Here is a 15,952-nt window from a genome sequence, read left to right as displayed (position 1 = left end):
AAAAAAATTCTTCTACCATAATTTGTCATTTGTGGTCACCTTATCATATCATGTACTGAAAAATAATGAGGACATAATAAGACCCTCCTCCTTGTTGTCTATATCATGGATTTATATGTAATTAACGAGTGACATAGTGAGACTTAAGAACTAATGATGTATAATAAAAGTATAGAATATAAAAAAGGAATGGTTTTGGATTTCAAATATAAGCTAACTATCGAAAAAAAATAGAACTATCAATTTTAATTTTAGATAACTTTATCTTTGATAGTTTTTCTGACCTAGAAATTATTGACGAACTAGAACTAAATTTGGAAGAGTTTAATAAGCTTTAGACAACTCTAAGAACATACTCTGACGAAAGAAGCTTGAAACTAGGTTCTAGGAATTAAGATAAAACGAAAATGTCCAAATAATAATATGAGCAAATTAGTTAATGAACAATATTAAAACATGAAACAAACATTTTTGGATTTAAATTGATTTAGACAGTAGTCCTGGAATTAAAACTAAAGTCGGTATTAGAGAAAATTTCTTCATAATTTCCAATAAAACTGAAATCCCCAAATAAGAAAGAAATGAAAAATACCAAAACTAAAATGTAGAAATATCTGCACCTGATTACAATTGTGGTCTATAATTACAAAATAAATCGATAAATAAAAGGTTCAAGCGGCTATATAGCCAAATAAAACTTAAGCTTTTGCAAAATAGCCATAGTTTGTCAACCATAAATAAATTAGCCAAAGTAAGATTAATCTAAACTGGATTAAATTTAATCCCAATGAACTATAAAAACAAAATATAAGCTTTATGAAGGCTAGATTAAAATTAATCGAGACAGGATTAAAAGTCGTAGTGCTCTCAATTGGCTATTTTACTATATCTAATGAAACTATGACTATTTTGCAAAATTCATAGTTTGAATTGGCTATTTCATACCATTTTTCCTAAATAAAAATCTTACAAACAGAAATGGCACTTCTATGAAATTGTAGTTCTTTTCCATCCCCAAAGAGGCTAAAAAATTTCCTTTTCTCCATAATCTGGTATTCCATTTTCCCTCATCTTCGTCACTCCATGAAATGGCCGTACGTGGAATATCAACAGACGCTTCTTGAATTCGGTTAAAACGAAACACAATCAGAAAAAAAAAGGAACAAGAAGAAGAGACACAGAAACAGAGCAAGCTGATACAGACAACACATTCATGTCAATCCATGGCATTCACAGCTGTTTTATCGGCTTCTTCTTCGTCCATACCTATTTTCCATTCGGATTCTCACTCCAACAAGGTACGCAAAACCACTTCTCTCAATTGCAATCATTCAGGCCTCTCAACAACAACAACGGCTAGTATTAGCCCTAACCCTAGCTCGACTTCGGACCAATTAAGAAACGAAACCGATAATGCCGATGCTAGAAAAACGACCAAAACTTTTACCTACAGTAGAGCCACGCCTTCAGTGAGATGGCCTAAGCTCAAGCTCTTCGAGCCGGCCTCCGATAGCGTTCATGGCCATGACAATCCGATGCCAGACCAAGCCCGTTTCGCAGTTGTCTCTCCCGACCCGGCCCGCAAGGAGGTCGATATCGAGAGCCGCGAGTCTTTGGAGGACGATGAGTCTCAGCAAGGTCTGAGCAGGCCGAGCAAGACCAGGATGAAGAAAATGAACAAGCTTGCTCTGAAGAGAGCGAAGGACTGGAGGGAGAGAGTGAAGTACTTGACCGACCGGATTTTGGGGCTGAGCTCCGGCGAGTTCGTGGCTGACGTGCTGGACGATCGGAGGGTCCAGATGACCCCGACGGACTTATGCTTCGTGGTCAAGTGGGTCGGGCGCGACAGCTGGCAGCGGGCCCTGGAGGTCTACGAGTGGCTGAACCTTCGCCGGTGGTTCTCCCCGAACCCGAGGATGCTCGCGACGATCGTCTCCGTGCTCGGCAAGGCCAACCAAGACGAGCTGGCCTTGGAGATCTTCTCCCGAGCCGAGCCCGAAGTAGGAAACACCGTCCAGGTCTACAACGCCGCGATGGGCGTCCACGCGAGGAATGGCCGGTTCGAGAAAGTCCGAGAAATTCTCGACCTGATGCGCCAGCGAGGCTGCGAGCCCGACCTCGTGAGCCTCAACACGCTCGTCAACGCACGGATGAAATCCCTCGGGGCCGTCTCCGGCGAGGGCTTGGCTCTCGAGCTTTTGGACGAGGTTAGAGCCTCGGGACTCAGACCCGACGTCATCACGTACAACACCCTTCTGAGCGGGTGCTCGAGGGCCTCGGACTTGGCTCAGGCGACGCAGGTGTACGAGGACATGAGGGCCAACGGGTGTCAGCCCGATCTGTGGACTTACAACGCGATGATCTCGGTTTTCGGGCGGTGCGGCGTCCCGAACGAGGCCGAGAGGCTCTTCAAGGAGTTGGAGAGCAGAGGGTTTCGCGCGGACGCGGTGACGTACAACTCGTTGGTGTACGCCTTCGCGAGGGAAGGGAACGTGGAGAGAGCGAAGGAGGTTTGCGAGGAGATGGTCGAGAAAGGGTTCGGAAAAGACGAGATGACTTACAACACGTTGATCCACATGTACGGGAAGCAGGGAAAGCATGACCTGGCGTTCGAGGTCTACGGGGACATGAAGAAATCCGGGCGAAGCCCTGACGCAGTGACGTACACGGTGTTGATCGACTCGTTGGGGAAGGCGAACCGAACGGAGGAGGCCGAGCGCGTGATGTCGGGGATGTTGGACGCGGGGGTAAAACCGACTTTGCGCACGTACAGCGCTTTGATATGCGGGTACGCCAAGGCGGGGAAGCGGGACCGGGCACAGGAGACTTTTCGGTGCATGGTTCGGTCCGGGATCAGACCCGACCAGCTGGCGTACTCGGTTATGTTGGATATCTATCTGAGGTCGAATGAGGTGGCGAAGGCGGCGTCGACGTATCAGAAAATGTTGCGCGATGGCTTCATGCCCGATAACGGCTTGTACGAGGCGATGGTTCGGGTTCTCGGGAGGGAAGAGAGGTCGGAGATTCTCGAGAAGGTTATCAGAGATATGGACTCGGTTCGCGGGATGAACCCGCAGGCCATTTCGTCGATCCTCGTCAAAGGCGAGTGTTATGATCACGCAGCGAAAATCTTGAGGCAGGCCATCGTGAACGGGTACGAACTTGACCGGGAAAACATGTTGTCTATTCTCAGCTCGTACAGTTCATCGGGGAGACACTCCGAGGCTCGTGAATTGCTCGAGTTCTTGAGAGAACACGCGCCCGGATCCACTCAGCTCATAGCCGAGGCGCTCGTTGTCATTCTGTGCAAGGCGGGGCAATTCGACGAAGGTTTCAAGGAGTACGGTGAGACAAAAGGGTTCCATTCTTTCAGCAGAAGCTCAACCATGTACGAGGCCTTGATTCAAGGCTGTAAAGAGAACGAGCTCTTTGGCGAGGCGTCCCAGGTCTTCTCTGACATGAGATTCTTCGGCGTCGAGCCTTCCAATTCGTTGTACGAGGCCATGGTTCTCATGTATTGTAAAATGGGTTTCCCCGAGACAGCTCATTGTCTCCTTGACGAGGCGGATGAGAAAGGCTTACTCGCCGAAGGCCAAGTAGTCCCTATCTACGTCTGTGTCATCGAGGCGTATGGGAAAGCCAAGGTGTGGCAGGTTCCGGAGAGCTTGGTGGGACGTCTTAGACAGAGGCACGAAAAAGTCGATCGGAAAGTGTGGAATGCTCTGATAAACGCTTACGCCGAAAGTGGATGCTACGAGCGGGCGAGAGCGATTTTCAACACGATGATGCGCGATGGTCCGACGCCGACCGTGGATTCCATGAACGGTTTATTGCAAGCGTTGATCAACGACGGGAGATTGGAAGAGCTCTACGTCGTGATCCAGGAGCTTCAGGACATGGGGTTCAAAATTAGCAAAACGTCGATCGTCTTGATGCTCGAAGCCTTTGCTCGAGCCGGCAACGTGTTCGAGGTCACGAAGATATACAACGGAATGAAGGCGGCGGGGTATTTTCCCACCATGAATCTCTACAGAATTATGATTAGGCTGTTTTGTAAAGCGAGACGAGTGAGAGACGTCGAGGCCATGATTACTGAGATGGAAGACGGGGGATTCAAGCCCGATATCTCGATATGGAACTCCGTTTTGAGACTCTACTCGACGATCGAAGATTTCAAAAAGACCGTCCAAGTGTACCAAACAATTCAAGAGTCTGGAATCAGCCCTGACGAGTATACTTACAACACTTTGATAATAATGTACTGCAAAGTCAGTAGGCCAGAAGAAGGGTTATCTCTGATGAACGAAATGAGAAACAAAGGCTTGGAGCCGAAATTGGATACGTATAAAAGCCTGATCTCAGCTTTCAGTAAGCAGCAAATGTTCGGTCAAGCCGAGGATCTCTTTGAAATGCTACGATCAAGCGGACATAAATTGGACCGTTCGTTTTACCATACCATGATTAAAGTTTACAGGAACTCTAAGGACCCATCGAAAGCAGAAATGCTCGTGGGTATGATGAAAGAAGCGGGTATGGAGCCCAATTTTGCGACGATGCACTTGCTTATGATTTCGTATGGAAGCTCTGGGCAACCTCAAGAAGCGGAGACCGTTCTCGAAAATTTGAAAGTCACCGGTTTGAATCTCGATACACTGCCGTACAGCTCCGTCATCGATGCTTATCTAAAGAATAAAGATTATGACAAAGCAATCGAAAAGCTCAATGAGATGATTAACGAGGGTTTGGAAGCGGACCATAGAATATGGACATGCTTTATCAGAGCAGCTAGTTTGGTTCTGGAAACAAAAGAAGCAATTAAACTCTTGACTGTTATAAGCAATACCGGGTTTGATCATCCGATAAGGTAATAGGTACTCTTTTTTTGAAATGCACACGAGTTTCCCGTATAAACACATTTTTTCTGTATTTGTAATTTTTGTTTCTCGTTTTTGTTTCTCAGGATTCTGACGGAAAGATTTGAATCAAAATCGCTGATTTCGGATGTAGATCAGTGCCTCGAAAAATTACGTCCTGTGGATGACGATGCAGCCTTTAACTTTGTCAATGCTTTAGAGGATCTCTTGTGGGCGTTCGAACTCAGGGCAACTGCCTCGTGGGTTTTTCAGCTTGCAATCAAGAAAGGAATCTATCGGCGCGATGTGTTCAGGTTGGTCTAGGCTCTTGACCATTTAAATATATATACATATATATATATTTTCTTATCTGTGAGGGCTTTTGCTATGCAACAGACATAATAGATTGGGAGGAGATTCTGGGACCTTGTGGCTCTCGTCATCTTGTCCAGAATTTAAAGACCTTTAATATCTGATTTGTTTAGAGACTGGCCTGTCCTATTGCATTGTAATTTATGGGTAGAAATGTTTAGATCTAGTGGTTGATTTTGTCTTGAACACCCATAATTCTCAACTGTATCAGTTCACTGGTTGTGTATACTTTCGCTTTGGTTTTCATTGAGCTCTTAGGGTCTTTGCTTTGGAACCAGGAATATGCCAGGGAAAGCGGAAATTTGAAGGGAAATGAAATGGGTGGGAAAATGAAAATTCTCTTCCGTGTTTGGAAGTCATGAAAATAGGAGGGAAAATGAAGTCATGTACAAATTTGGATGGATTCATTTTCCACTCGATTTTCCATAGAACCTGGAACCCCTATTTAGCTATACATTTTCTCTCCCTTTTTCTTTTTCCCTCTTATTTTCCCCAAACTACACAAGGAAGATAAGAGAGATTCAATTTTCATGTCCATTCTATTTTCCAAGTTCCAAACAAACCCTTACCAGTAATAGTTTACGCTAAAAATATAAAACTAGATTTTTTTTCCCGCCTGTTAAATTTAACTCCTTGGTTTGCTTATACTTCAGGGTCGCTGATAAGGATTGGGGTGCCGATTTCAGAAAGTTGTCCGCTGGCTCGTCGCTCGTTGCTCTTACATTATGGCTTGATCACATGCAGGCAAGTCGGGTTTCTCTGAACTCAACTGTACTTTCGAACAAAAATCTTGGATTAGCTATATGCTGTTGTACCGCGTGATAGGATCCGAGATAATTAAGATCACAAATACAACTTTTATTGATATTAAACTTGATGATCTCGACCTAAAAATCGAGAAGTAGGTCAATCCCTCCGTTTCAACTCTAGACCCACACTAATGCTATACTTATTATATTATATATATAAATGAGAAGAACCTCATTTACGCACTGTTTTTTTTAATAGAAAAAAATAAGAGATTGGACCCTAAACACAAGTAGTGTTCATTCGTGCCGATTTTTTTTTTTATCAGAAAGATTAAAATGTCTCCAAAAGACTTTAAATACATTTTTTTTCAAACCTAAATATTTCTATAAATGTCTCTATATATTTCTTCCTCAAGACTAAAACATATTAATTATTCCGCAACAACGCGCGGGGCATACTGCTTATACCAAAATAACATTAAATAAAAAAAATTCCACAATATTTGTGCAGGACGCGTCGTTGCAGGGGTTCCCAGAATCCCCAAAGTCAGTGGTACTGATAACGGGATCGTCGGAGTACAACTCCATATCGTTGAACAAGACGCTGAAGGCATGCTTGTGGGAAATGGGGTCTCCTTTCTTGCCTTGCAAGACACGGAGCGGGCTCCTCGTGGCCAAGGCTCACTCCCTCAGGATGTGGCTCAAGGACTCGCCGTTCTGCCTCGACCTCGAGCTCAGAGACAGCCGCTCGCTCCCCGAGCTCAACTCGATGCGCCTCGTCGATGGCTGCTTCCTGAGGCGCGGCCTCGTCCCCGCTTTCAAAGAGATCACCGAAAAGCTCGGGCCCGCCCTCAGGCCCAAGAAGTTTTCCCGCCTCGCCATGCTTTCGAACGAGAGACGAGGCCAGGTCATCGAGGCCGACATCGAGGGAAAGCGGCAAAGGTTGGAGAAGTTGAGGAAGAAGGTTAACGATGGTACGAGGGAATCGCTGCTTTCGAACTCTGCTGGGGCTGGGTTAGGACGTAAAGCGGCGAATTAGGTAAATTGTGCTAAATAATATTCCAATGTGGACAGCTCGTAGATAATTAAAGAAATAGAAAAATAGGTCGAATCCTTTATTGGCGCAAGTTCATGGGAATTTTAGATGTACAATACTAACAATAACTGTGTGATTAGGATATTATGGGAATACTAAGATCTTAGGATGAATATCTATCCACCAAGTGTGGATTGATTCAGTGAAACGAAGGACTCAATCTAGAGAGCTTCATCCGTGACACCAACATCTTAGCCATAATATTGCAGATGACATTAATATCCTTAATTAAAAAAGGACGCATTGAAGTTGAAGCAATAAGAACACTTGAAGACAAAAAGCTAATAATAAATGTTGAAAAGATAAAGAAAGAGAAAATCGGAGAAGAAAGAGTGTTCCGAGACTTTGAAATATTTCTTATGTATTGATATGAATTGTATCACCTATTTATAGATATGATTGATACATTAGACCAGGTTAGATACATGATTAGTGTAATAAATGTGCGTAATAACTACTTCTAGGAAATAGAGAATAATAAATATACACAGAGAACAAGACATAGAAAATAGAATGAACAATGAATGCAACACTTTTCCCAAAGTGAGATGAGTTCCAAGGAACCAGCTGGTTCTAAGATGGTGAGATTAGTTCGGAGTGAGCTGAGATGGATTATGGACTGAGGGACGAACTGATGGTGAGACGAGCTGACGGGGTGAGACGAGCTGACGAGGTGAGACGAGCTGTTTTTCTACACTCCCCCTGAAGCTTGACTGTATATGTTGAGGAGGTCAAGCTTGCTACATAGCTCGGAGAAGGTTGCTCGAGGAAGGGCTTTGGTGAGAATGTCGGCGAGCTGAAGACCTGACGAAATGTATTCCATATCAATAATTTTTGCTTCAATCTTTTCACTGATGAAGTGTCGGTCGATCTCGATATGTTTCGTTCTGTCATGATGGACTGGATTTTTAGCTATGCTGAGAGCAGCTTGATTATCGCAAAAAAGCTTGATTGGGCCTTCGATGATAATCTTGAGGTCGTCGAGAACTCTCTTCAGCCAGATGCCTTCACATACTCCGCTTGCTAAAGACCTGAGCTCGGCTTCAACACTACTTCTTGAGACAACAGACTGCTTCTTGCTTCGCCAGGTAACAAGATTTCCCCAGACGTATGTGCACATGCCTGATGTTGATCGTCTGTCTGGAATATATCCGGCCCAGTCCGCATCTGTGAACACTTCGACACCACGACTTCGTCTTTTCTTGAAGGAGAGACCAGTCCCTGGGGCAGCTTTGAGGTATTGGAGAATCCTCATAACTGCGTCTATATGAGTTTTCGAGGGATTACTCATGAATCGACTTACCATACTCACTGCGAATCCAATATCCGGTCTCGTGTGAGTTAGGTAGATGAGTTTTCCTACGAGTTGCTGAAATCTTTCTTTGTCGGTGGCGGCCTCCGTGGTGTGAGCTAGAAGTTTCACATTGGCATCCATCGGAGTGTCAACTGGTTTACAGCCAAGCATGCCAGTTTCTTTGAGGAGATCCAAAGTGTACTTGCGCTGGGAAACAGAGATGCCCTTTTCCGATCGAGCTACCTCCATGCCGAGGAAGTATCGTAGGCTGCTGAGGTCCTTGACTTCGAACTCAGATGACAAAGTTTGCTTCAGTCTCTTGATCTCTTCTAGGTCGTCTCCGGTGATGACTATGTCATCCACATACACACTCAGGATGGTGTGCTTGCCTTGTGTTGAGATCTTTGAGAAGAGTGTTGAATCGGCTTGACTCTGCTCGTAGCCGCAACGCTTGAGTACATTGGTGAATTTCCCGAACCATGCTCGTGGGGATTGTTTTAGACCGTATAGACACTTATTGAGTTTGCAGACTTTGTTGGCTCCTTGATCATTGTCAAATCCCGGTGGGAGTTGCATGTAGACTTCCTCTTCTAGTTCGCCATTTAGAAACGCATTCTTCACATCGAGCTGAATGAGAGACCAATCTAAGTTGGCTGCTAGTGAAAGGAGGATTCTGATGGTATTGAACTTCGCAACTGGAGCGAACGTCTCTTGATAATCTGTAATGTATAAACTTTGGTAAACGCTCGACTTGTGAATTTGAATAAAATGGACGAGTTTTAATTCAAATTCTTGTTGCATATGAGACGTCCTTAAATTTTAAATATATTGGAAAATGATAATATTTAAGGTCGATAGAATTTCGGAATGAGAATATCCGAGTAATTTAATATTATTATTCGGAACATACTCGGAGATTCAAAAATCTCAAGAGTAAAAATAAATTCCGTGATCCCTTAAATATATTCGGGATAACGGGAAATAATAATAATTTCCTCGGTTATTTTTCAAGATTATTTTTAATTAATTAAGGACAGGATTGTGAGATTTTATTTTTAAAAGGACTTATGTGCAACAAATAAGGGACGAGTTTGAAAGGAAAAATATGGTGAGAGGTTGTTTTGTGAGAAACGTGTCCAAGTTATGAGGGGCCACCTATGTACATGTGGCTCAAGGGGAGTCTGCCATGTAGCTCACATTTTCTCCCTTGCCCTATCATTTTCGGCCACCTAACCTATCCTCTCTCTCTTTTCCTTTCTCTTCTTTTTTCTTCTTCCTTCCTTTCTTTTTTCTTCTTCTCCGGACGCGCGCAAGACCTGCAGACAAAAGAAAAAAAAATTCGGCCCATTGTCTCCATTGATACCGAGCTTCAGCATCACCATACTCACCCCCATCTCTTATTCTTCCTCTCTCTTCTCTGCGCGCCACCGAGCCACGTCGCCGCGCGTTCACGTCGAGGAAGCACTCCGCCGCGAGCTCGCCGTGGCCACCGCCCGAGAAAGAGACGCCGAGGAAGAGAGAGAGCACGCCGAGGAGTCCCAATTCACAAAAAAATTTGGGTAAGCAATCAAACCCGAAATGGATTTTATGATTCTAGGGTTTGTAGCTCGAATTTGGGATTTTTGATTCTCTTGAGTAATTTGAGAAATTGGTGGTGTTTGAGTGTTCATTGGACTCGGTTATTGGTGATTTTAGCTTGTCTTTGATGATTGTTTTCGGATTTCATGTTTTGGAGTGAGTTTTTTTGTCGAAAATTAGGTTCTAGGGTTCATGGAAGTTGTTCTTTGGGTTTTTGTGATTTCTGGAGGTTGTTTGATGATATTGAGACGATTATGAACCTATCTAAAGCTTGGGTTCTGATCGAAATGGCTGTTTGGAATTTTGTTGAATTTTTGGACGAATTTTCATTGAAGTTGCTATCTTAGCCGTGTGTTTGGTTTGGTCGGCTGGTTGCTTGGCCGTGAGCTTTATTATCATTTTGGCTGATTTAATATGATTGTGGAATGTTTTTCTGAGCCTCCGGTTGATATTTTTGTGATCGTTTTCATGTTAGGACGTTTCCGGTTAGTTGGATTTGTGTTGAGTCGATTGAATTGGTTATGGGTTCGTGTTTGAATCGTGATATCGGGATTTCAAGATTTTGTCATGTTTTGGGAATCGTGAATTGACTCGTTATCGGATTCCGGGTTTGAATTACAGATCTTGACGGACGGACGGGATTCAGACGAGTCAAGAGCGACAAGGCCGGTTTTTGAAGATATCAAGTTAAAAGAGTTATCGAAATAAAGCTCGATTAACTCGTGAGTCGTTTATCGCTTTATAGCGTTAGACTCGAGTTTTAATTTTTGGATTTGAGATTGTATTCAGGGATTATTAATTAATTATTTAAGAATGTTCGAGAATTTAAATTCTGGTTAATTAATTCAGAATTCTCGGTTTGTATGATTTTTCGGATTATTCATTTAATTTATTTAAGACTCGTGAAATAATGATTATGATTTTATTTCGTACTCGTTCTCTGGTACGAACTTGCATGAGTCTTGAATAAGTTTAAATTTCGAAAAGTCGAGAAATAAGTGAATTAAATTCTCGAACTCCTGAATCGACTCGCAGTTGATCCCGATAACGAACCTTAAGCTCGTCAGCTTCTCCCGAATCATTGACTAATGAGATTTCAACTTCAGGTTTTAGTTTCTCGACGCTTCAGGACGTGTTAACGCTTCAAGATGTGTAGAGTCTCGGGAAGCGTGAAAAGCAAGGAAACTCCGGAAGTCAACAAGTTTTCAGACGATCTTTTCCAGGTAAGTGAGGAGACATAAGTCATTTACTTACCAAGGGTATAACCCTGTTTGTTTGTGCATTTGCTTGTTAGTAAACAAGAGTAGGTGAAAGCCTAAAATGAATAAACTCGGAAATTAAGGCCTCGGCCACTCTTGCTTGAAAACTTAGTTCAGGTACGCCCGTCAGGTTCAAACGCTAACTTGAACCAGCCACGTTTGCTTTGTGTATAGTTAGACATCTCTTATAACTCTAGGAAGTAGGTTAGAATCGAGAAGACGGAAGAGCAATAAGACTCTCGAATTCAATCGGGAGTAGAGAGTTCGAAAGTCACATTTCGAGCTTTCAACTTAAAACACTAAACGAGCTTCAAAGGGAAATAATAATTTCTTTTGGAGTTTATCTCGTTACGCTCTTCTATATATAAGTTTAACGTGTACGCTGCTAGCCGTAGAGTACCCAAACTTTAATTAAACCCATGTCGGTGGTACCCACAAGTCAACGACTTGTGTTTGTGGCAGACCTAGGTGGTATGTATGGCGATGAGTACTCAAAACTGGGGAGAACCCAACGGTAACGGGCAGTCGCCACGATGAACCCGATGGTAAAGGGCAGTCGCCTCGAGCGAACCCAACGATAACGGGCAGTCGCCACGAGCGAACCCCGATGGTAATGGGCAGTCGCCTAGAGTGAACCCATTCAACAATGAGCAGTCGCCTCGAGTGAACTCATTGTCGTGCCAAGGCGGCACACATGCGCCGACATCAGATGAAGATGATACCAATAGTGAATCCCAGACAATCTTAAAACACCCAAGCCGCCGTAAGACTGCTGCTCGAGGTCCGAGGCTGGCTTATTGTCGTTTTGGAGATCGTAGCAGAAGAAGATGTACGATCTTGCAGAACGACAAATGAGTAGATAGAGTGTGATATCACGCTTCAGTCATGCTCTAATGTTATGTTCTAGCTACATCTAGCAATCATTTTGCATTCTTATGTGTTTGTTTGTACGTCACATGACATTAGTCGTTTTACTTTATAGATAGACTCCAATTTACTGAGTCAATCGACTCATAGTTTTATGACCCTTGATAATGTAGATAAGGGAAAAACTCGTAAGCGGGAAACGAGATTGAAGACCGAGACCGAGCGCGTATTGCCTTAACCTATGGGCTATGGGGGGGGTTTCTCAATCGGGGGTTAGTATCTTCTGATAAAACGTTCCGGAACATATTTGTATAGGAGTCGCTATAAGACTCTAAGTTATAAAAGCGAAAAATTTCCCCGAATTTTCGCAAACTATTTTAATATATAAAAGTATTATGATCTATTATTTAATATGTATGATATTCGAGTCGATCGGTTGCGGCTCGTGGGCGAGGTGTCGCTCACGGGTCGTGACATAATCAATGCCATATGCTTGAGTGTACCCTTTCGCGACAAGGCGGGCTATGTATCTCTCCACTGTCCCATCTGGATTGTGTTTGATGGTAAAGAGCCATCTATATCCAACCGTTCGCTTGCCTGGTGGTAGCTCGACGATATCCCATGTATCATTCTGTTCGAGTGCTTGGATCTCGGCATGACTCGCATCTCGTCACTCAGGACTTTGAAGGGCTTCCTCGATGGATTGTGGCACTTTACCTTCATCTAACTTCGCCACATAGGCTTGGTAGCCCGTAGATAGGTTCCCATAATACACGTAATCCTCCATCCTGTATTGACCACACAACCGAGCTGGTTTTCTCACTGCAATTGGTAAGTCTGGAGATGAGATGTTACCTTGTTCAATAGTGTCGTGGTTCAGGTTCGAAGAGACATTTTGTTCGCGAGCTTGTACCGGACTCTGGGTGATGTTCAGTTCGCATGGAGAGGGTTCAGAGGCTTGCGAGCTGAGGATCAGAGTCGGACTGGGCGAGCTGGGAATTTCTTGAACAGGTGAGGTCGGACTGTGGGGCGAGCTGGGAATTTCTTGAACAGGTGAGGTCGGATTTAGGAGCGAACTAGGTGAACTAAGTGGCGAGGTGAATTCTGGGTTTATGATGAGCCAATTTGGGAAGTCATTTTCATTATTCTCCCCCTGACGAACTGGATTGGCGAAGTAAGTGCTGAACTCATGAAAAGATACATCCGTGGAGACTATGAATTTTCGTGACTGGGGTTCATAGCATTTGTAGCCTTTCTGAGTTGTTAAATAGCCAAGGAAGATGCACTTGAGCGATTCTGGTTCCAGTTTACCGTGGTCATAAGAATGGGTGAAGACTGAACAGCCGAATACTTTCGCAGGAAGAGTTGAGATGAGATGAGACGAGAATGAGGGTATGTCTCTAGAAGGACTCGGGCCGGGATTTTGTAACCAAGGACCCGAGATGGTATTCTGTTTATGAGGTATGTGGCTGTGAGGACTGCTTCTCCCAAAAAATGAGATGGAACGTTTGAGGAGAACATGATGGCTCGGGCGACCTCGAGAATGTGTCGATTTTTCCGCTCGGCTACCCCATTTTGTTGCGGGGTATGAACGCACGAGCTGGAGTGAATTATGCCATATATTTTAAAGAAATCGCCGAGCTCAGAATTAAAGTAATCTCGAGCGTTGTCGGTGTGGACAATTTGAATGGAGGTGTCCAACTGTGTTTGGACCATTTTGTGAAAGGTTTTGAATAGATTGGATGTTTCGGATTTTTGTTTCTTCATGTATATCCAACTGAGTCTAGTGTGGTCGTCAACAAAGAGAATGAACAATCGAACTCCAGTGATATTGGGAACTTTTGAAGGCTCCCATATATCACTGTGAATTGTGGCAAATGGACGAGATGGTTTGTACGAGGTGGGGTGATACGAGCTTCGAGAATGTTTGGCGAACTCACACATGTCACACTGAATGGAATTGATATTTTTATTGATAAACAAATAAGGAAACATTCTTTTGATATACATGAAATTTGGATGCCCTAGTCTTAGGTGATTGAGCATGATCTCTTTGTACTGGGGTGAATGTTGGGCGAGCTGACACATGGCGGGCTGATCTGGCTTGATGATATAGAGTCTGGTACTCAGCTCGGCATTACCAATCTGTCTCCCCGTGACATGTTCCTGAAACACACATGAACTTTCATAAAAAATAGTTCGACACTTAGAGTCTTGGTTGAACTTATGCACAGATAAGAGATTGCACTGTAGTTGAGGAACAAAGAACACCGAGTCTAGCCTCATGGACTTCGTCAAGACCACGGTGCCAATACCAGTGACTTGAGTCTTGGCTCCGTTGGCGATGGTGACTAATATGCTTCTATTACAAGCGGAGTAAGTTGTGAATAGACTTCGATTACCAGTCATGTGATCAGAGGCACCGGAGTCGACAATCCATGCTGTGGGATTCTCTGAGCTTACATGGAGGGCTCTAGGAGAGTTACCTAGAGAACCAATGACCGAGTGTTCTCCACTGAGTTGGACTTGTTGGATAAGCTTTTGGAGAATAACGAGCTGGTCGTTGCTGAAGGGAGAGGAGTCCGAGGCAGCGGACGAGGTGGATACTAAGTTTCCGGCTGAGTTTGGATCCTTAGTGTCTCGGGTTGACTTCGAGCTCGGTGGTTTCCCATGCAGCTTCCAGCAGGTTTCTCGGAGGTGTCCAGGTCGTCTGCAATGATCGCAGTAGGGGCGAGGTTTGCGAGGTCTCTCTATTGAGACACGAGCTGCAAGTGCTTCGTCTCCATGCGTGGTGAGGGCGGACGAATCTGAGGATGAGCCCGGAATTGAACTAGATTGGTTAACTCCAAGCATGAGTGTCTTTCTGCTTTCCTCGTGTCTGACCGCGGAGAAGGATTCACGGAGAGATGGTATTGGTTTAGTACTGAGTATCCGACCTCTAACCTCATCGAGGTCTTGGTTGAGCCCGGATAATAGTTTAAACACACGTTTGGTCTCCACTATCTTGCGGTAGAGTTTTGAGTCTTCGGAGCAGGTCCACTGGTGATGTTCGTAGAGGTCGATCTCCTGCCATAGATGCGTGAGCGAGCTGAAGAACTGAGTAACAGACATCTCTCATTGACGTAGGTCGTGGAGAGTGTTCTCAGTCTCAAACAGCTCGGACACATCTTCAGAGTTGGAGAAGATTTCTCTAGCTGCTTGCCAGATTTCTGCTGCCGTTGAGTAAAGGAGGAAGGTTTCTCCGATTTTGGGATGCATAGAGTTTATGAGCCAGGACATCACCATGTTGTTTTCTGCCTTCCAACTCTTAAAGGTTGGATCTTCGATCTCAGGAGATGTGGCCACGCCTGTGAGGTAGTCATCTTTACCTCGTCCCGATATGAACATGAGCACGGATTGAGACCACTGTAGGAAGTTGTGACCATTGAGTTTGTGGCTCGTGATATGTTGGGAGAAGGATTCAGATTGAGACTGAGTGGGCGAGGTCTGAAAGGTGGTCGAAGTAGTGTTCATGGTGATTGATTTTCTGGGCTCTGATACCATGTTGAAAAGATAAAGAAATAGAGAATCGGAGAAGAGAGAGAGTGTTCCGAGATTTTGAAATATTTCTTATGTATTGATATGAATTGTATCACCTATTTATAGATATGGTTGATACATTAGACTAGGTTAGATACATGATTAGTGTAATAAATGTGCGTAATAACTACTTCTAGGAAATAGAGAATAATAAATATACACGGAGAACAAGACATAGAAAATAGAATGAACAATGAATGCAACACTTTTCCCAAAGTGAGATGAGTTCCAAGGAACCAGCTGGTTCCAAGATGGTGAGATCAGTTCGGAGTGAGCTGAGATGAATTATGGACTGAGGGACGAAC

General features: G+C 44.0%; 1 protein-coding gene and 1 pseudogene across 1 annotated transcript; one reads left to right on the top strand and one right to left on the bottom strand.

Moving 5' to 3' along the window:
• The first annotated feature begins 1,172 nt into the window (after positions 1 to 1,172).
• Positions 1,173 to 7,028, top strand: EMB1270 (Pentatricopeptide repeat (PPR) superfamily protein). Its single transcript, XM_089623388.1, has 4 exons — positions 1,173 to 4,864; positions 4,961 to 5,167; positions 5,879 to 5,969; positions 6,486 to 7,028. Exons 1-4 carry the CDS (start codon positions 1,224 to 1,226, stop codon positions 7,011 to 7,013), a joined length of 4,467 nt encoding a protein of 1,488 aa, XP_089479514.1. The 5' UTR covers positions 1,173 to 1,223; the 3' UTR covers positions 7,014 to 7,028.
• Positions 7,029 to 12,590: 5,562 nt separating this feature from the next.
• LOC149388527 (uncharacterized) lies at positions 12,591 to 15,611 on the bottom strand (annotated as a pseudogene).
• Between the last annotated feature and the right edge of the window lie 341 nt (positions 15,612 to 15,952).

Source organism: Urtica dioica, chromosome 8 (genome assembly GCF_054948205.1).
Source record: "Urtica dioica subsp. dioica isolate 48M chromosome 8, U.dioica_male_clone48M_v1_H2, whole genome shotgun sequence".
Taxonomy (NCBI): domain Eukaryota; kingdom Viridiplantae; phylum Streptophyta; class Magnoliopsida; order Rosales; family Urticaceae; genus Urtica; species Urtica dioica.
Note: the sequence above shows the minus strand (reverse complement) of the source record. Positions and strands in the feature narration are given on the sequence as shown.

Coding starts and splice junctions, on each gene's coding strand:
- EMB1270 (XM_089623388.1), top strand. CDS start 1,224: ATGGCATTCACAGCTGTTTTATCGGCTTCTTCTTCGTCCATACCTATT. Junction 4,865..4,960: donor GGGTTTGATCATCCGATAAG/GTAATAGGTACT, acceptor TTTGTTTCTCAG/GATTCTGACGGAAAGATTTG. Junction 5,970..6,485: donor TATGGCTTGATCACATGCAG/GCAAGTCGGGTT, acceptor ATATTTGTGCAG/GACGCGTCGTTGCAGGGGTT.